At 42.8% G+C, this 22,202-nt stretch overlaps 1 protein-coding gene across 2 annotated transcripts in view; it reads right to left on the reverse strand.

Annotated features, from left to right (window-relative positions):
* Window positions 1–22,202, reverse strand: part of drp2 (dystrophin related protein 2) — a 155,774-nt gene that overhangs the window by 7,907 nt on the left and 125,665 nt on the right. The window contains exons 14-21 of one of the 2 annotated variants that reach the window (XM_076738393.1): window positions 19,614–19,699; window positions 16,676–16,833; window positions 14,070–14,236; window positions 13,013–13,124; window positions 11,977–12,113; window positions 10,011–10,076; window positions 4,611–4,676; window positions 2,198–2,311 (exon numbers count right to left, since the gene is read on the reverse strand). In XM_076738393.1, coding sequence (XP_076594508.1) covers window positions 2,198–2,311; window positions 4,611–4,676; window positions 10,011–10,076; window positions 11,977–12,113; window positions 13,013–13,124; window positions 14,070–14,236; window positions 16,676–16,833; window positions 19,614–19,699 — 906 coding nt within the window. Of the gene's footprint in view, window positions 1–2,197; window positions 2,345–4,610; window positions 4,677–10,010; window positions 10,077–11,976; window positions 12,114–13,012; window positions 13,125–14,069; window positions 14,237–16,675; window positions 16,834–19,613; window positions 19,700–22,202 lie in introns of both variants that reach the window. The other variant, XM_076738392.1, reaches the window with a different exon arrangement.

Raw genomic sequence — 22,202 nt, forward strand, 5'->3', positions numbered from 1 at the left:
TCAGGTCCACGTGTTGGTGCAACAAACAAAACACATAAACGTCCAAACATATTTATCCAGCTTCCACACACAGGAATGCGCCTACACTTAATAAAGAAATGTTTGTGAGTTATATAATTAGAATAATTCCGCCACATGTGAAAATAGTAACGCATAAAAGCAGTGCAGCAAGGGGCTAATGTATTGTTGATATCTTACCATGTGGAGAGCAATCATCTTCACTGTGAATGTGAGCGGCAATAAATCAGTGTCGTCTGTCTCTTACGTGTCTGACACTAAGGCCGCTAACTGTGCTGTGAAGCATTACTAAAGGTCTTTTAATTTATTTGGGTGCTTGAGCATCATGCTGGTCTACTTGAGTGCTGAATTAGTAATAACCGTCTGTTTGGGACAAACAAAAAATGCACGTATCACAGTGTCATCACGCCCCGATGAGCAGTCCAGTGGATTAACATCTGCGTTTTGTTGATTTTGGTTTTACTTCCTCGTTGTTTGGCACCCCATGGATTGATAATAGTAATTGCGAAATTAGCTATTTTTTCTCTTTTAAATAGGTTTTTGCTGATGTTGTTAAAATTCAACATGTAGAAAATTACTGAACTGGACTTTTGATGAAGGTGACAAAATCCAGAAATTTCCATAAAGGTCTTTTATTACAATAAATGAGGAAATATGAAGTTATCTGGGCTATGCATGAGCAAAAGCATATTTCTTTTGTTTGCTAGAAAGTCACAAAGAAGAGTATGACAGACTATCCTGCAGAGTGACATTACTGAAGTAGTTTCAGTCAATTAGACCCCAGAGAAGTCAAACTCCCTGTTAGAGCAAACTCAAAGCAATAACAAAGGAGGGGCAGAGCTGCATAAAATGTGCTGTCAACATCAATCACAGATATAGAGCAGATGAAAATCTATTGTATTTAACCATGTTTTACTGCTCGGGTATCTGACACCAAAGTGAAGCATAATGCATCATTTTCTGTGGCAGACTGCATCTTACGAGTCATCTGTCCAAAATCGGGTTTATAAGCAATTCTCATAAAATTAGGAGAAGGCATGAAATATCAAGCTGATAAAACACCATTAAGTATATGTTTTTTTAAGCTTTTAAAGAGGACCCAGACCCCCAAAAAGAAGATTAGGGTTAGAGTTATTTGATTCTGGTATTGATTTATTGTTCAGGTACAGGCCTTGCGAAAGCCACAGCAGAGGAAATAAAGCAAGCAACAGCAGCAACTATAGTCATAAACAAGGACAACAGAGCTCACTGCAGTGTCATAACAGGAGGCGCGCTTTGTAGAAAAACTGAACTGGGTCAAGGTTTCAGACACCCAAAGGGCACAAGTGTGTGTGTGTGTGTGTGTGTGTGTGTAGCTGTATGTCGCTGTGTCTGCAGAAAGGTCACTACCAAACTGAAGACAAGAGAAAATTATTCATCGGAATCATTCGCATAAAGGTTGCCTCTAGTAACCAATTAAGAGGACAGGAGAAACGAATTTGCTTCATTTATGTAAAAAGCCTGACCCTCTTAGCTAAGAGGACAAAATACATTCAAATTCAACATTAACATCTCAACTAATGTATGTCAGAGATGCTTTACATTCGTATCACACCGGCCAAACCATAATGGACTCTTCCTATCACCTCTGCAAGACAGCAACAAACTGTCAAGTGTTTCCATGTTATCGCCACATTATCTTGCAGACTTTCACTGTGACATGTGCATACAGAACACATTTTTTTGTTTTCTTAAGGCTGTTCAATAGGATTTTAGAGTGTGAAAGTGTTTACTCCCTGCAGAAGATCTGCAAATGGCAGCAGACAAACCGAAAAGACTGTAATGCCTCCAGATAAACACACACGTATTTGTGTTATTATGCTTCTGGGGAGCTTTACTGATGGAAATCACTCCCTAAACCAAACTTTTATGTATCTGCTACATGCCTTATAATCTAAACCTTATTCAAGTCTACAGCCAAATCAAATTCAACACAGCTCTCAGTGCTTACATAAAAACTTTTATTTTGTGGATGTGATGGGAGTCGGTGTACTCTGCTGACTTACAACAATACGCGCAATCGATTGGGTTCAGAAGGATTTATCGCATGTGAAAACAAACATGCAGTAATGACTCCACCACCTGAACAAATCAAGAAAGGAACCTCGCTCACTCATGTGTGTTCTTCCTGGATACAGACCTGTTCTCATTCTCCAGGCGGGCCAGGGTGCATTGGAGCTGCTCCTTGTCCTGGTGCTCCAGGTGGGCCAGCAGCATGTGCTGTCCACAGGGTGAATCATGGTCCAGGGCTGGGCTGGAGTGACGCAGGAGGTACTGATCTTCATCCCTGAGTCCCCCACACAGGAGACAGCACACTGAGCCACCAGCACACAGCCACCAGCAGCACAAAGCAGAGCCAAGGACGGCATGGCGCAAGCCAAAGCGAGGCAAGGCAAGCAGGACAAGACGGGACAGAATGGGACGGGACACTACGGCGAAGGTACTGTGCCGCAGCCCAAATATTAAATGTTCTATATTAAACTTGGCTTAACACGCCATTAAAAACACACTCACGTTTATTAAAAATGGAAGGTAGATCTTCACATTCTGCCCAAATAATAAACGCTTTATTGGCAATGGAACAGAAATTTAATGTGCAGATCTGTGATAGTCGGCCTACAGCTGTAAAAACAATGAATGTGTCTGTGAATGTTTGGCAGTTATTTTAATGGAAAGACAGATGTTTGTCTAGATTTATATGTTGCAACAACGCTTTGGGCTGCAAAGCAAACTACTTCAATGAGCCAAAGTTAAAAGGACGTTATAGTCTTTGTATTGTAATGCCAAATTATACGTCACAGAGGTATTTATAGGCCAAGATCAAGCAGAGATGGCCAGATCCACTTTGGTTGCAGCACACCTCTTCTACAGTCAGATCTATTATTTAGGAGGTCCCGCTTAATCCTCAGATGGATTGGTGGATCAGCAATGAGCCGGAAAAATATTTCAGCATTTTATATTACAGGTACTCCTAAAAATGGTGTTTTTCATTTCATGCCAAATTTTTTATTTACCTCTTTTACTTGAATACGGAAATTAAGTTTTTATCCCAATTTTCCTCACTTAGACTAATAAATAGACAGTAGATGGACAAATATTTGCAGGTTCAATAAGTTGTTATGCGCATAAATTTTAACAAAAAGGTTTGATTCTGATACAGATTATTTTTGGTGTCAATTTTTGTCAATTTTTTGTCAATTGATTTTTTATGACCATCAGCTGACAATAAGCAGCAGCAGTGAACTCAGAACAGGGTGAAAACTGCACACACAGGCAACATGGTTCAGGACAGGAAGCAGTGCAACGCCAGCCAAACACCAACTGGAGGCACAGATAGCTCAGCGGCATGTGCAGAGCCATGCAGCAGGAAAACCAGAGAGGCACTGACAGACAGGGGGACAGGTTCGCAGAAAAAGAGCAACAGTATACGAGGGCACAAGAGCAGAAAACAGCAGCACTACACATAAGGAGTAGAAGTGAAGTGTCATGCATCCAAACACACTCTCAGGCGCAGAAATAGAGACTGACACAGACACAAATACTATACGTACATGCACCGACGTACACACATTTTTGTGACAAAAAACTCCATGCAAGCAAGTAGAAACTGGATCCATGCACAACGGTAACAAAGACACTGGGAGGAGGCTTGAGAAGCACAGGTGTCAGTAGTTAAAACTAGCTTTTAATGTGGTGTCAATCACAGCCTTATCTCAGATCCCCCACACACATAAGAACCATCTGAGAAGAAATAATGAGCAGACGTCACATTATACACACACACACACACACATACACACACACACACAGGCACACACCTGGAGACCTAAACTTTGCACAGAGCTGCTGGGCATGCAACTTTGATTTTAAGGCTCGATAGAGAAACAGGAGAACCATCTCAGAGAAGGAGGAAACTGTCGACAGCCCACATCAACAAAATAAGACGTGGACACACACGAGTGCATGATGTCAAACAACCCTAACCGCTCCGTCCACCTGGCACTTTCTCAGCTTTCCACGATGAGGACTCACCTTAGTGGCTTCCTCATTCAGATCCAATATCCCTCATTCCTCTCAGTGCTATAACCTCATCACTGCCTGGCCACTCGGCCAGCTTCTACAAGCGCGCACACACACACACACACACACACACACACACACACACACACACACACACACACACACACACACACACACACACACACACACACACACACACACACACACGGCTCTCTCCTCAGCAAGGCTCTGTGAATCTCTCTAACAATACTTCAATCACAGCAGGCCCGTGCATGATGAACGGGCACGGTTGGCCTGTTTGCACACTGTTTGCTGTGGGTCATTTTCATTATGTGGCTGATTATGTGAGCGATTGCCCACTCTTTCTCCCCAGCAGTCGCACATACATGCACAAGCCCGAGCACACACATGAACACGGAAACAATCGACGTATTAAGAGGAAAGAGTGTGCACACAAGACACACATATAATCCCAGTGAAAGGCTGAGGTTGTAATGAGGGAGTTCTTAGTGTGGGGGTGGCAGCATACTCACAGACTTTCATCAGGAGACAGGCTATCCGTGAAGAATGAACAATTCTGGCTCTCCATTTCTGCCAATCTAGATACATATACAATATATACATATATTATATACGCATAGAGACACCAAGGACAGCATGTGACACAAACACACACAAAGAGAAATACAGGATACAATGGATGAGTCAGAGCAAATGTTGGAAAAAGCAAAAGCAACATGTTGATATTATCACACACTGGGGAAATATGCTTCCTCAAACACAAGATAAAGCAAACCAGAAACCCAAATCAGTGCAGTTTAGCTTTTAAGTGGTGTGAATAAGACCTGTGGCCTTTTTAGTATTATGGACTGAAACTGAACACGTAGACTGCAGAGTGGCAGAAATTCCTCTTGCCACGGAGTGCGAGCTATAAACGTGTCCACGAGGAGGGCGGATAAAATTCTGATAAAATACTGTACACTGTCTACCAGCATGCAGGCAATAAAACAGCCTCTCAGAAATGTGCTGCTGTCCAGAACCACAGACAGCGACTGTGTGTGTGTGTGTGCGTGTGTGTGTGTGTGTGTGAGTGTAAGGAGGCAGCGAGTGAGGGGCTGCCTGGCTTTTCAGGACCAAGGACAGCGCTTCTACTTCTGCCGACCGTCCTGCTGACTGTCAGCCGACAGCCGCCCTGTGCACGCTGCTCTGTAAGCTGTTTCGCTACTATCACAAATAAAAATTCTGCAGGAGGGAAAAACAGTTTAAGTGTGTTAAAAAATACACGGTGCTTATACTGAGTTTGGTTTGATGGCCTAAATAGGAAAAATCACATCACTGCATAAAAAATAACTGTGTGTGTTTAGAATAAAAAATGGTAAATGGATTCAGTGTCCTTCAGCAAAGACACTGAACCCCAGTTGCTCCCAGTATTTAGGCCAGTGTCTTGCATGACGGCACACTGCCGTCAGTGTGTGAGTGTGCGTGTGTGTGTGTGTGTGTGTGTGTGTGTGTGTGTGAACTGGAGGCAAATTATAAAGTGCTTTGCATGAATTCAGTCCATTTACTGAATAATAAATAATGTAAATCAAGAGAAATTGGATAGATACAACATTGAGTCGGGCTATGGCAAGACTGTGGCGTATTATCCTGCATATTAAAGTGCATATTTTGGCTAATACATATTAAAGTGTATGCTATAGCTAATAAACTACTGCCATGTGTTTCGATTATTTAGCATAACCTCTTATACTGTGTTACAGCACGCAACTACTTTTCTTCATTAGAGTTGGCATTTCAGTCAGTTGTTTGCCGATTGCTCATTTGGGTGAGCATCTGCAGTTTTTGGTGTTTCATGTCGAACATTAATATGCTTGGACCAGGCAAAACACTGCTTACAACAATTATTGCTAGTGTTCTCTTTGTGTGTGTGTGTGTGTGTGTGTGTGTGTTTGTGAGCATTATGTTTTAAAACCACTCTCGCTTTTTCTTGACTGACTTTCACTCTCCATCTTACGCCTTTGCCTCCTCCACCCACAGGTATAGCTTACACCTGAATGCACGAGGCCACCCACTCTCTGACACTCACTAAAAGGGAATGTATGGAAGACGTGATCTGAAGTAGATGCAGATTGGCAGTGCAGCCCACTGGATATCACACATTAATATATATAACAATGCCCGATGATCAAAGGGACGGTTTCGCCTTCACTTCAGGTAATTAACCAGCACAGAGAACCAGCCCACTGATGCAAATGTGCTAGGAGCCCTGTGGCGGCCCACATGCATCCATACACACACACATGAGCCACATGAAAGCTAGAGATCAATCTACACTGCAGCAAACACACGCTGCTGCATCATCTTTTGCAGAATGTCATCAGCTGAGGGAGTGAGGGATGTGGGAAGGGGGAGTGAGTGATGTAGAGGCTGTCAGGGACATCCTATTTCTCTCCAGTGTCCAATGAGACCATAACACAGAGAAATTTAGAATTTATCCATGTCCCGTTACAGGAGGCCCGGCCTGTGAACCCGACCGCTCGTAATTCATTCTGTGACACTATTCATCAGAACTCCTCCACAAATGCCGGGTCTCAGTCAGGGACAATGGCAAATGAGAAAGGAAAGGGCAGAAAGTAATAGGAAACAGTCGCGTGGTTGCGTGCGCGTGGGCGTGGGCGTCTTTTGCATACATGTGTGTTAAGCTTCTTGTATGAATGTAAATAGATGTGAGAGGAAATGAGAAATGGGAGAGCGCGAGGGTGAGAGAGGAGAATCCTAACAGAGTTCTAAGAGGTTTGTTATTATCTTCTTCTCATCCATCCTCTGTAAGATGTCGAAGCAGCTCTGATGATGAAAGGAACGAACTCCTGCATCGATATGGGGGAGGGGTGGGAGACGTCTCTGTGTTTGACATGCGGACGAATTTGGCTTTCCTAACCTCAAACATCAAATATTTTATCTCCCTCGAGATGACTGTCGACTACTTTATTGCCATGGATTAACACGTATACCCCTCACTGGCTGAAGGGCACTTTGACACAAACACACACACACACACACACACAGACTCCTACACATACACACACCTGTCTAATATGTCATCCCGAGGGGGAGAGTTTCAGACACTGACCTGTCAGTGATGACATCCAGTATTTTGATAGCGGCTTGACTTTCCATTAGTGTTCAGAGTGAGCGGGGTTATGATTAATGCGGGGAATGAATTCAAATAAGAAACGTGATTTCTCCATTTATCGCCTATATTAACTGACAGGTAGAGAAGAGGAAGAAAGGACAGGAAGAAGACGATTGAAGTCATTTCTACATGCTGTCTGAGTATAGATAACATATTTAACATTCCCATAATAACGACTGTCTGCTCCTATTATGTCGGTGCTCAGATCAGCGTGTGCTCTCACTTCTCTTTTTTTTATTGCGTCTAAAACTGCCGATACTCATTTAGTTTGTGTTTATGGCACGCTGGACCAAAGTAATACTGCTAAATGACCTACACTTGGAAGGAGAACAAAATAACGAAGACAAAGTGCACCATGCACAGCAAATACTGTTTTTGTACAATAAAAACAACGCCTCTCATCTTTGCCGGACGACCATGCCAGGCACTGCGGCCGAACCATCGGAGAGCAGCACTGACATGTTGGCACGAGGAACCAGGGACTGAACCGCCAACCCTGTGATTAGCAGCCATCTCCAGCAGCGTGCAGGCCAACTCAACACAGCTGACAAAGCCCTCAGAATCTCCCACTGACCTGAATTAAAATACCTCTGATTCAAAACCTCAGTAAAAATGTAAGTTAATAAGCTTCAAAGGAGCGTCTTTATTGAAGGGCAGCTGCAGCCAATTGCACAGGTGTCCCTCTATGTGCAACGTCCCCCTTTATTGAGTATTTATTAGCAGTATTTAAACACTGAGTAAATGATAGCAGGCTGGAACATATATACATGTCGTGTAGGTGTAAGCAAATATAAGGACATTTCAAAGTTGTATTAATGTGTCTGTACCTCCTCCTATACACATCTACAGCTGGTGTGTATATGACTGCTTGAAGATATACAACTAGACAGATAAACAGTGTGTTACAAAGCATTTGTGAAGTCTTTACAAATACATACAGACATTTCACAAGCGGTTTCAAAGCATAAGTCTGATGATATTCTTTATTTTTCTGTCCGCAAGACCAGAACCAACACTGAATTGATGCTAATAACAAGCGTTGTCTTGCAAAGCCTGATACAGCTTATACATGCCTCTGAGCCACAGAGCTCCATTGTTGTCCAAAACTATTAAAAACACATCAATGTGCCACCGGGTGACATGTTCCATTATGATGAATATGGGCGCTGCAGTTTATTTAGAGTTAATCCATCAAATAAAATCCCGGTGCCAAAAATAGAAGCTCGCTCACCAGATCCATGCCTGAAAATAGTCCGCAACAACATCGCTGTTTAGCTCTGTTTGTAACATCTGCTAAAATAGACAGTGCACAGCTGTTTTGGGGAATTACTAAAGTATGTATTCTTGTTTACAAAGCTTTACAGCTTCATTATTAAAGAATAAGCGTGAGAGTCACAAAGTGTAATAACAAATTACAGAATATCACTGTAATTGATCATTAGAAGAATAAAACTGCACTGTGTTAGCATTCATTACCTGCTTCTACACCAGTCTGCAACAGACGCCTCACATGAGCTTTAACTGTACTTATAACTGCTTACAACTACATTATAGTGTGTTGTAATGTGTTACAAAGCTCAATGATCATAGCAGGACTCAAATACAGACTCTTACTGTTTCACTGTTAAGTAGAAAAAGATGTTTGAGAGACGAGTTAAGTTGCTTGAACACGTCTAAAAACTATATTCAACTATAGGAGTTCAGACGTTTTCTCAGCGGGTCGAGGAAGGCAAAGACAAACTTTCTCCATGAACGTCTCATTTAAACCAACTTAGACGGTCTCAAAGTGATCATGTTTGCATTTCGGCTCTTTGTTCTGGGAAAGTTGTTGGCAGCTATGATATCTATGCTGGTAAAAGATTTTCTGAGTGACCAACATGAGCTGTTTGAAGAAAAACTGTATTTTAATTAGGCACAGATGAGTTAACATAGGAGGATGTAATGGAGAAGATATTAAAGAATGGAGAAGAAGAAAGGACTAGAAGAAAGAGGTGGGGGGGTGGTAATGCGTGGGTGGGAGACAATAGAACAAAAGGATCAAAGATAAGAAAAAAAGGCAAGAAAAAAACAGGAGAAAGGCAAAAAAGGGAGAGATAAGAGGAGTAAAGAGGACAATTGTGCCTGCTCTCTTGTTGGTGTGTGTTCCCTCTGTTTTGGCAGGATGTAAGGCAGTTTTGTGTAAAGGCCTCAGGGAGGTAATACACAATGGCACACTTACAAGCACACACACCAACACTGCAGGCTCGGGGGTAATGTATGTGTGTGTGTGTGTGTGTGTGTGTCCAGCTCTGCAGCACTGTGGGCAGAGCTGCCAGGAGTGTGTGAGTCCAGTGCTGTGGCCTGTTTATAACCTGTCAGACAGACACTAATCCACACCAGCAGCTCCCAGGTGACCAATGGGCTCACTGCCCTCGCAAGTGACAAGCCGCTAGGCACGCTGAACCCCGCTGACCTCCACACACGACAACAACCACAAGCTGCTCTGCTTGTGTGCGCCAGCGTGTGTTCGTGTGGAGAGCAAGCGTGAAGGAAACCGCTGGGCAGTGCGGCCCCCAGCCCGGCTGGAGTACAGTGAGCAACGCAGCCAGATCGATACCTCAATCAGTATGAGGAGAAGTCCGAAAGGTGAGGGAGCCGAGGAGGCAGGGGAGGAGGAGAGGTGGAGGGAGGGGTGGAGTTAAAGGGAGACAGGCTTTGTTGCAATGATTTGATGTATAGCACGGCACAGAGAGCCACGTACCTGCTGGCATAGTGTTCGATCCTGCTGTGAGTGTCTGCATGGGGCAGCTTGGGCGAGGAGCACGGCCTGAGAACAACAGACAGCAGACAAGCCAAAGTTAACTCACATGTATTTGCTATAAAAGACTTAAAAGAGGAGAGTTTTATTTGTGAACATGGAAAATGCAACTAAGTACATTTAGGCAAGAACTGCAATTTAGCACAATTTTGAGGAACTTTACGTAAGTATTTCCATTTAATGGTACTTTATATTTGTACTCCACCACATTCATTTGACAGTTTTACTTACCAGTTTCTTGGCAGATTAAGATTTTACACACAAAACATATGTTTGTCTTAAAATGTGATGCACTTCTATTGATTCACAACATTTTTGGTTATACTACTCATGACCCTTCACCACAGGTTGCATACGTCTATGAGCTATGAGTAGATGAGCAGTGGAGCATACAGTTACAGTAAGAGCTTTGGGGCGGGGGGGGGGGACAAAGCGAGGGGACGCAGGCTGGAATGGAGCCCATGATGCTGCCGAGGACTCAGCCTCAGTGCACGCTCTACTGGGTTAGCTGCCGTGACGCCTCCAGACCAAGATTCTTGAGAATGCGGTGGGACGTCATCATGTTAATGCAAACATGGATCCACGCTGAAATTCTGGAGTAATGAAAGGATTTCCCCATCGCCTCTGGGAGAAGACATTGTAAACAGACTGATGCTCAGGGAATGCTACTGGATTTACACATGAAACACAACTGAACCATGTACTATAATGAGGACACTAATCTATCTTGTATTCTATGATTCTTCTTCTTTGATGCTGCCAAAGAACTTTGATGGTTTCTATTATGTTTTTATTATGTATATTTTTAAATCCTCCAATATGACATTGGCTAGAAGTACTGTAAGCAAAGACTACACTCTATCAGCTGGGCACAGGCAAGTTAAATGTCTACAGTGCCTCTTCTTACTCTGATGAAGACATGTTTTATGTTGCAGTGTTAGGTGCTGTTCCTTATTACAAAGCTCTTATTATAGTATTATTAATGCGCTCCAGGTCTCCTCATGGCAGATCCTGCCTGACTTGTCCCGTCCAGTTTTAGCACCTTCATTTCTTATTCTATGAGCAGGTCAACTGAAGACTATTTCACACAGAGAAAACAAAGCTTTCACAACACTTTGAAAAAAATAAACACAATTTATGTTACAGACATGTTTTTTTTTTTTCTTCTTCTCTATCTTGTTAATAACTTTGCAGCCTCTCAGATTCATGCTAAAACTCCCTCAAGGAGTCTCCACCTCCAGGCTACAAACCCCTGTAGTAAACTACCCCATAAGGCGTATAAAAAAGCCTAAATCAGCTCAATTTCAACCAGTTACAACATTAAAATGCTGATTACACATTAATTCATCAGTAGTAATAATACAATAATATAATAAGCAGTAAGTGTAATGACAAAATAATATATTAATGTAATAATATGAGGGATTAATCTGCATAAAACTTGTGTCTGGCTTCCAGTCATCTCTGCTGTGTGCCAGTGGACGGTAGGGTTAACTCATGTAATGGGCGAGGTTATCCGAGGTGACCCCTACAGCGAACACAATCAGCCAAAACATGGACCCACAATCATGCTAAATCTTCTTGGGTACTGTAGTAGCCCTGAGCTACGCTTCTTGATGATCTCATGGATTTTAGTCTCATCGCCCTTGTTTTTCCCTTTGGGTGAGACTCACTCATGTGAACAGAGCATCTGATCCAGACTGAGATCACAGGAATAATATTATGTTAATTCTGAACACAGAGCCGTCCCTTTAACCCATCCCATTGAGTCAGAGGGCACAAAATTGTTGGAGCATGATAATTAGCTCTCAACAGCAAGGGTGGAATTGAGACAAAGTGAAAGATAGATGACAGAAAAGCAGGGACACAGAGATGTGAGTGTTTGCGAGTGTTTACGTGTGTGACTCACGTCTCCGAGCTCTCAGCTTCCAGCACAGATTGCACCGGCAGGTAACCTCTCTGAGGGTGTTTGGTGAAGTACTGCTTTGACCTGAACTTATTCTTCAGAGTCTTGGCAAAGTCCCTCATCTTCTCTCCCGAGGTTGTCTGGAGTGTGATTTAGGAGGAGGGCAGTAGGGGGTTCAGAGGAGGGGTGAGAGGTGGCGGAGGTGACGGTGTTGGAGGCACAGGGAGTGAATGGGTGGGAGACAAATTACAGTGCTTAAGAATTCTTGAAAATGTTGCTCTCTCCAAAATGACCTGATCTAAAATTTGCCCTCTCTGTCTCGTCGTTGGCTTGTCTTATTTTGACTTTAGAAGACAAACTCGTTCTTCCGTCTGCTTTCTCATTCAGCTTCTGCAGCTCTGTCTGCCTCCTCCTCTTTCACACTGTTTCAAATCCTCCCTTTTCTCTCTCCCTCTCCGTCTATTTCCTGCTCTCTCTATCATAGCAGAAATCTATGGGCGCCTGTCTACCTCACTGCTGTGAAAAACTGTCACTAGATAGTATAAAATACTGTCCAGTGGAAAAAAAAAAATCATTGTACAGATGGCCTTTTGCCATATTTTACAGCTCAGAATTGATTAGAGATTAAATCTGGCAGCATCTTCGTACAGTGCAGCTACACTGCTACAGCTTCTCCTTTGGAATTAACTTGACTTCGAAAACTGTGCGTGCAATCGCTTAAGACTCTGGTTTTATTGGGGCTTAGTCCTCAATGTGTGCTCCAAGTAGCACTTTATGCGTGCACTATGTGAGCCAGAGAGGATGTTACTGCTGAGTGGTACTCAATCTCGGCATACGATAGATCTGGACGAGGCAGTGTGAGCATACGTAACAGTATACACTCAGAGATGAAAGAGATCTTACACCGGAGAGGAGGCTAATCTATGTCTGACAGCAGGAATAAGGAGATACTAGTATTTTTTTGCAGTACAGCTGAGTTTTAATCGTCCCTGTGGCCTTAAATTTTTGCAGTTAAAGCACTTGACAATGTTTGTCTTACTGGGGTGTAGTACTCCATGATGGGGTAGTGCAGCTTCTTTCCCTTGGTAGTGCGGCCAGTTAGAAAACATGTCTGGCAGATGTCCACATTGAACTGCTTCAGACTGCGATACCTGTCAAGATCAATACAACACAGAGGCTGAACTGATGTTTGACAGAGAACTTGGCAGACAAGAGGAGTGTGTGTGTGAGCGTGTGTGCGCAGAATAAAGGGTTGATGCATGTCTGCGTGTCGAATTTATATCCTCGTCTACATGCACATCCCTTCTGCTCCAGACATGGACGTACTCCATTACAGTCACCTGTTCATCAAAAGTGTGATTACTAACTGTATCTTAAGTAATAAATGATGTATTGGGATTACTTCCAGCTATGTGCTTTGTGATTAATGTATGAAACTGAGATAAAAGAAGGTGAATTCAGTATTTGATTACCATATTCATTAAACACAGCTGAGGCTTGCACACACCACAAATTAATTTCTTCGCCAGATCTTATGAGGATGAAGAATATTGCATAATAATAGAAGCAGCATCTGCACACTACAGTCTGTGCGATATTCATTTTTTTTTGGAGGCACCCTTTTGTTCATGGACCTTCAAGCATGGCGCTTAAAGCTTGCCTCAATAAAAGAATATTATTGTATCTTAGTTCCTGCGTCTCCAGATAGCCGTTATCTAGCGAGCAGTGATTCTTATATATAATGAAAACAGAAAACACCAGATGCCACCACTGAAACAGACTTCTTTGTTTCTCCTTTTGACTTTCAGAAAGTTCCCACAAGTACATCCATACAAATTGTATTTCACAGGTATCTGGGTTGTGTGTTTGTGTGTTTGTGTGTGTGTGTGTGTGTGTGTGTGTGTGTGTGTGTGTGTGTGTGTGTTCTTCCTTAGGAACGTTTTCATTTATATCATTTGTTCCTTCCTTCGTATGTGGCCACTGTGATCACTGAAGGGGCGTTTTATGTCATGCTGTTTCTTATACATGCATGTGAACGACATACTCTTGTATCTGCATGTATCTGCACAGCCGTTTACCTTCACTGGCATGCCTACCTGAAGCCCTTGATGGGACACTGTTTGCAGACGTAGCATTTGGCCTGGTGCTTGGTCGACTCTGCAGCAGTCACACGGTGGAGGACAGGCAGCCAAACCATGGACTGGGGCTCCAGGCTCATCCACTCCAGGAAGTGAGACACCTCAATGGCAGGTTTCCCTGGAGCCTTGAAAAGGAAGGTTGGAGGGAGGAATAAATGCAGGAGACTGTAAACAACCCAAATATAGACCAGCAGCAGGGCAGGTACATGAAGTAATGAGAGGAGAAGGTGTGCTTCCTTTCCAAAGGTGGTTTTTCAGAGAGCTATTGTAAGGAGAGGGTGAAAGAAGATGTAATTCACTGTGACTTTTGCTTTTATCTAACTATTTGAACAATTACAAAGCTAAAACAGCAGACATAAATTCTGTGTCTGTGTCTATACTGTACATGCATTTGTGTTTGCAGACTCACCTTGTTGAGAAATCCAGAAAGTGGGATAAAAAAGGAAGTCAACCTAATAAAAGAATGACTCACCAAGCGCTGAAAATCCGTGATGTGCTAAATTCTCATTAAGTCTGCATCAGAGATGCATTAAGAGGTTGATTTCCCTGGGGCTTCCTCCAGCGCTCAAGCAAAGTAGCATAATAAATGTGTGTGTGTGTGTGTGTGTGTGTGTGTGTGTGTGTGCGCACTGATCACACAGACTGCGAGGTGTACAGAGGTACAGAGTCTCCCGGGGATAAAGGAGCTTCTCTCTGGTAGTAGAGCAGGCAGCTTTGCTCCATGTGGGAGGTCAAACAGCAGCCTCTCGCATACCAAACACCTGGAACTGGCCCTGACTATGCTGAGCACGCTGTCGCATCTCAAAGCAGCACGCTGAGCAGATGGGACGCTTTAGACATCATTGGACAAGTAGAGTGATAAACATTCAGTCATCCATCAAAACTCTCTCTGCACCATCTATCCACTGAATGGCATGTGCCTGGGAATCAAACAAATCAACATAAAACACTTCTCACAAAGTCTGAAAGTATTTACCGTTGAGTTATTCCCTCTGGTGAATTTGACCTAGTAACCTCTGCAACAACAGCTTCAACAAAATCATATTGTTCTGCGTAAGCGCCTCACTCTGCATGTTCTCTGCCCCGAGTCAATCCATCTGCTCCTCTGCCAGCACACTAAAAATCAATGTCTTTGTGAGGTGGCAGCAAATGCTCTACCCACATCTCCACTTAATGATGTCACTCATTTCCATGCCAAGTGATAAACAGCCAAATGGGTCACACACCCACCCCCACCCATTCACATTACATGGATATTTCATCTACAACTAAACGCCCTGACATGGAGCAAATGGAGAAAGGAATTGATTTTAAGTAGCTGTAGCTGATACAGCAAGTACGGATCAGAATAGAGTGTGTATAATTAGGATCTGCCTTGAAAATGAGGGAATTAAATGGCTTTCTTTGGGCCACCTTCCAAAAAAAAGTGCAGCCTGCGTCTGACAACTCTTTAATTATCTGGTGTTCCGAACTGAATGTCACAAGGTGAAGCTTCTGCAACCTGCGCCAAACACACAACTTCAGACACAAGCGAAGGAGGGAAAATTCATGCTTTGAACACGTGTCTTCATTATCTGTTGCTCTGTGCACTACTGGACCTCGCTTCATCATATCAATGGTCCAAATAGATCATATTGTGTAAGCAGCTTCGCCAGCTAAACTTCCCGGATTTCACCGCCTATGTTTGGTTAGTAACATCATGCATTATCTCCCACCGACTCCATTTTATGAGCACTGAAAGGAGCGCAATGCAATATTAATGTGATGTAATGTTTGTAAGGCAACAGTGTGTGTGGTGCAGCTGGGGCTTCTTTAGGTAGAATAATTATAACTTCTTCATTTCCTGAGACGATGCATTTAATTTCTTCTTCCTCTGAAGGAAGGTCCGACTGTGCTGATGTTAGTAAAACACAAAGGGCTTCACATAGCTGGCAGCTTCCTGGTGTGACATCATCATTTTTTCATGCTAAGTTTTTGATGGAAAGCCTCCAAAGGCAACTGTTTGATATGTCCGCCTTTAAAATTCTGTTTCAGTATTTGCAATAATGGGCATGGACTATTCAGATTATGTGGAGGTCACTTATTATTTTCCAGTAATTATTTCCAGTAATTAATAGATTAGCGGATGAGAGATACATCAATGTTCTGTAACAACAGCAATAAGTGGGGTTTCAAGGTCGACTTCAAATTTCTCGTCCGGCAAATCGTGTCATTGATTCAAGCACTGGAACTAGAACCATCCAGACTTACAGATGGTGGTCAGCTGCTCAGCTGTTTCAAATGTAAATCTGATGGTTTCGCACTAAAATTCACAAGAATTTTACAGCGGTAGTAGTAGTAAGTGTAACAGAACAATGTCAGAACAGGGTTTATATGCACAAGTAGGGTGTAAAGTGAATTCACTAAACACTAAAACAGATGAATTGGTCTGGTCTGGATGATCTGGTCTTATTGTCTATAGCATGTGTGTGCATGTGCGTAGCAAACTGTGCATGCCCCGCTGCCTGTGAATGATCTGTGAATGTGTTTAGGCGTGACATGCATGGCAGTGCCTCTTAGCTCACCACACGGAAGCAGCTGCGGACGCTGGGCTCCACATTGCTGCCCCCGAAAGCAGCGACTTCACCCAACTGGCGGGGGATCTGGATGGCTTCATGGAGCAGTAGGCTGAGGTGACGCTGGTCCGTCAGACCTCCAGGACCAGACACCTGACGAAATAAGTCTGCAACCACCAGAAAATACATAATGTATCAGTCATGCAGTATCTGATCTGATTGTGTGTACCAGCATTAACTGTGCACAGCATTTGTATGCATGAGAAACAGCTCCTTGTATAGGTGTAATCATCATGTGGATTTTTGTTATGCAGCTACATCTGCTGATTTAAGCATTTGTATTTATGTTTATGATCTCAGCATTTCAAAATGTAAATTCAACTTAGACAAGAGCATATAAATTAAAATAAATGTAATTAAAATGTAAATTTCAAAGGCAAGCATTCACAGTTTATACAGTGTTGTACTTCGTCTGCAAAATAACAGCAAACAGTAACTTTAGTGTGATCATAAAAACTGTATGTTTGTCAATAAAACGGCCACATATCTGGTTTTCACATATTTTTCAACAATGAGCCTCCAATCCCAGGCAACAGGCTTACCAAACCTAGTTTTAAGGAATAAAACTAACTTCAGTGACATAAAGACAGAGGCCCAATCAGTTATTAGTGCTCTGGCTGGTCTGCTTGGAGATGAAAGAGCTGCAAAAGTCTTGTCAGGTTTTGAATGAGGTCTTTACCAAGCTAGCTGGGACTCTGGCTGTCACTGAGAAGATGAATGCTGACAGGCGTGTGAGGGTGCTGCACAATGCCAGTATAATTATCCCATGTAGCACCCTCTCTGTGTACTTATTCAACCCTACTGGGACAATACTTGGGTTTCACACCTGCATGTTAAACAGCCTCCTCTATATAGTTCTCATAACCAGAGCTGAGGTGTGTCTGACATTTTAAATGTTCCCATTGAGCTGTTTGATAGAGATGAGTTTTGGACATGTTTTATGGAGACACCACCACAGTATATAGGCCTATTACATCTGAAACACGCAGCCTGCAATGTTACAATTCCTGCAGTGAGATAATGGTATTCTGAGAGCTGGCTGCACAAGCCACAAATGACCGAACACCCAGGTTTGTTTGTGAATTATACAATGAGGTTTCACTAATCAGTAGTTAGTATGAAACTACCTCTTTGCTAAATTGTGGGTGCAGTTTAAGCCATAAAGGCCTCTGTGAAGTGCATATGTAGTTACTAAGAGGCATGGCTTCACTGATCAGTCATCTGATCCCCTAAAGAAACGGCCACCTTAAGTAAATAAATCACAGCCGAGTGTCTACAGCCACGCCAGCAGCTCTTTGAGACTGTACTTTTATTTATTCACTGCTAACTAAATGCTAACATCAGCATGCTAACATGCTCACGATGACATATACAAGATACTGTTGTTTCCCAGGTATAATTTAACCATGGTCACCATTGTAGTTTAATGCTTTAGCATGCCAACATTTGCTAATTAGCGCTAAACAGAAGCAGGCTTACAGATGAGATTGATGGGAATGTTACTGGTTTTGCAGGCATTTGGTTACAAGCCAAAACAGTGGACAAATGAAATCATGAGCGGTGGGCCGACAGACAAACACTTCTATCCCAAGTTGCGTAGCTAAGAAAGCACCACAGAGTAATGGAGTTTGTCCAGTTTTTAAGAGGAAACAAACAAGTCCAGCATACATGTTGTAAACTCAGTTTTCATTTGATGACTTCAGCCTGGAGTTTAGTTTCCTTGATAATTCACCACCTGGTAGAACTATCAAAACTTCATGTACAACTAAGTGCTGTAAATATAAAATCAAGTCATACTCTGCAACTACATGCACCATTTATCCCTCAAGTATATTCAGAAACTGATTTTCAAATAGCTGCCATGTTTCACCGACATGAAAATTAGATGCAAAAGCCAGTGACAGAACAGCAAATGGTGCATTTGTCAAATTAATGTGAAAGCAGTCCATGTTCATGTTTGCAAAAATGTGCTTGTGTAAAGTGTTAAATAAAAGCACCACTTAAGATAAAGTATCAAAAAATATGTGGTACTGGAAAGTCAAGAAATGAAATGAGTTTTGAACTATTAATGACAGGTACTGACAAGCATATTTCTGTTTGAATCACAAGCCAAAAACTGGGTGATGACGGAATAAACACCCACCATCTGCATCTCAAAGAGGGTTGATGCAAATGCTTCAGATTTATTTGCAAATATTACTCCAGTGATGTCTGGAGCTGGCAAAAACGGGCTCAGTCAGAGAAATGACAAACTGTTAAGGCCACCACATGTCTACCTGAACCCCGAAAAAGAGGGCTGACTCTCCTCAGGGACCACTCAATTGAAGGCAAATCTGTTAACTCTCACTTTTTAAGAGCTGACACAGATGGTGTGCCAAGCATGAATAATCCTGGCATGGGTTTGGCCATGTTGTCTCAGATCCTGTATCAACAAGCTGTTTCAGGTCCAAATATCGCCAGTTCGAATGCTCACTCTCCATTTTACCTACATTTACAGGATGACTCGTAAACTGTGGTTACAATAGAACAGTAAAAACATATCTCTGACTGGAGCAGCACACTAATAAAATATTACAGCATAATTTATAATCGAAAAAGGGGGGAAGGGAACGACTTAGCTCTTTGCTACTTGACTTGAGAAGAAAAATGAGAGTGAGAGCCATAGAAAGACTGTGTGCATGAATGGTGTCTTTGGCAAGCAATCCTTTTAAAGGCCCCCGGTGTACTTTGGAGAAGTAAAGAAAGCTTTCTCCATTATGGAAGCAGAGTCATTTCCTCCATTAGACTAAGTGGATGTCTTTATGTAATACTGGCAATCAGAGCCGTTTTGTTTTGGCTCATTGTTTGCAGTTGATGCATTAGGCACATGAGCGAGCATCACACTCACATTTGTATTTCTCCTGGACGTCTGCATTGCACAAGCTCACCAATCCCATCTTGAAGCTGAGAACTCGCATTTTGCCGTTTCGAGCACTGGTGGGAAGAAAGGAGAGGAAAAAAGAATGTGCGAGGTTAGAATGTTTCAACGGTAAATTACCTCAAATCACGGTGTATTGTGTCGTGGTAATACAGTCATGCATTGGCTGCGCCCTGCTGGGAGGGACAAAGTGTGGAGGAATTACGTGGGTCAAAGCAGTACAGTGCAGGTCAGTGCAACAGTGTGAAATTGGATTAGAGCACATCCAGAGTATCTAAAGGCACTACAGGGACTTGATGAAGTGTTGTGTCCATGAGTTTATGCCCAGAAGAGCAATAATAAGCTCACATACACCACAATGTCACTTACAGGCAAACACATGCATGCATACTGCATAAACACACATTCGATAACACACACATGAATTATACACACATATCCGGCAGTTGTGAGGATCAGCAGTGGAGTCCCCAGCTGAATATATAGTGTGATCACTGGCCAGTGGCAAGGCCAATGCGATGGACGCTGTTGTGCCTTGACCTGAGCCTAAAAGGGTCGGATTAGCTCTTTTTTCTGCGTGAAATAAAAAACGAGGATAAGGGGAAGCTACTGCTGGAAGACCGGATTTGAGAGGCAACCGCGCCGTCACCGTTCAAGATTTCACAGCTCCGGCGCCAAAAAACAGCCGGCCCGGGAAGAATTTAGTGCAGGGCTGAGCAGCACTGGCAGAAACTACAAGCTTATCGAATTAACATTTGAATCGTTAATTGAGGAATCAAGAACATCGCATTCATCTGAGAACGTCGGATCAATGAAGTATAAAATTGAACCAAAGAGTGAGTTAAATTTCCAGAGCCGGATTTTGCCCTCGGTGTGTTGGGAGCATCGCTTTTTAACTCGCTCATAGGTCGCACCAGCTCAGGCCAGACCATTAGAGCCAGGTCGAGGAAAATTTGAGTCACATGAAAAAACACGTGAAGCGATAAGGGGAGCATTACTGTCTTCGCCCCAATTAGACTCAGAGCTGGATTTGGTCCAGAGCAGCTCGAGAGCACATGGGGACGACTGGCTGTCAGCACCTTTCATGCACACTTGCATGCCATCTTCAATATGCACCCTAGTGTTGCTCCTCGGGGGACATGCCACTCCTGAACACCCTGCTGGTGTGACACACTTCTGGAGGACACAAAAACACGTACACACACACACACACACACACGCATGCTGTACGCTACTGTAACGCACTTTCACTGGCACAAACATAAAAAGAGACACACAAACATACACGCACTTCATTCAGATTCACTGCTGCTATTTATTGGAAAACAAAAAGCAATTACTGAAATTTATGCAGAGGGTAAAGTCTCTGATTGTCTCTCATTAGCAGCAAGTAGTTAAGAGCTACTGCCTGACTTTACAGCACTCATGGGGTTATTCCTGTGTTTCTCTGTCTGTGCTCTGTGTTTTCTCTTTGGAGGCAAAGCAGTCAAACACGAGCAAAGATGGGGTGAATGCTGGTGAGAGAGGATTTGTTTCTGCTGTGTCTCAGAAGGGATGATTGGCCCTCTGCCTGGACACTTCTGTTGAAGTTTTAGCCTCTTTATAGATGTTTGTACAAGTAGCTACATCAATCTGCAGACAGACAGGCCTCGGACTGTAAGAGTAAAGAGAACTTTTTCTATTGCACACAGTGAGCCTGTGTATGTGATGCGTATTTACTGTACCTACAGCTTCATTATTTTTGATGCTACCATGGACTCACACGGCCTGGTGTAATGGGTCTAAACCCACTGAGAATTACCGCCGGCTCTTCATTAGTTCCAGACCTGATACATAACCATCATGCAGTAGTATCACGATCATGGACGGCAACTCAAGTGACATACTTATTTTCTAGCATTTAAAGAGGAGTTGTACGCCCATTAATTCTCAAATCAGACAGTATGAAAATAGACGGAAATAGGGATCATATGTAACAAAAACAAGGCGCTGAAAAAAGATACTGACGATACTGATATATTAGTAAATACTGTACATACTTGTTGAAACCTTGTATAAACAGGCACTGACACAAACCCTCTAAACTGTTGTTATAATGCAAAACTTTATGAGAATTTCATTACAGGGATGAGTCTATCATTTAAAAGATTTACTATTGTAATAATAATAATAATCAATGCAGCAATGTCTTTTCATTCCATGCATTCTTCGGCCTTGTCAAAGCCTTGTGTACATTACCCACAATGCAACTCCACTGCCCACAGTTAGGTTGGAGATACTGGGTGTGTGAGCGGACTACAGAGGTCGGGTGAGATCACTTCTTTTCAAACTCCACACCCCCAGATTTTTCAAACTTGCAGACAATTTATCCCTCCAGAGCTACAAAAGGATTCATACAACTTCATTTCACAGACCTATAAACAGACTTTGATGTGTAAAATTGCCATAGTTCCCTTTTAAGTAGCCGTACGGGTCAGTGACAAATACCAACAAGGAGCTTTTATCTCATCATTTTGGATTTTTTTTAAACGCTCGAGGAAAACACTCGAACAGAAAGTC

Source organism: Chaetodon auriga, chromosome 9, assembly GCF_051107435.1.
Source record: "Chaetodon auriga isolate fChaAug3 chromosome 9, fChaAug3.hap1, whole genome shotgun sequence".
In the NCBI taxonomy this organism is placed as follows: Eukaryota; Metazoa; Chordata; class Actinopteri; order Chaetodontiformes; family Chaetodontidae; genus Chaetodon; species Chaetodon auriga.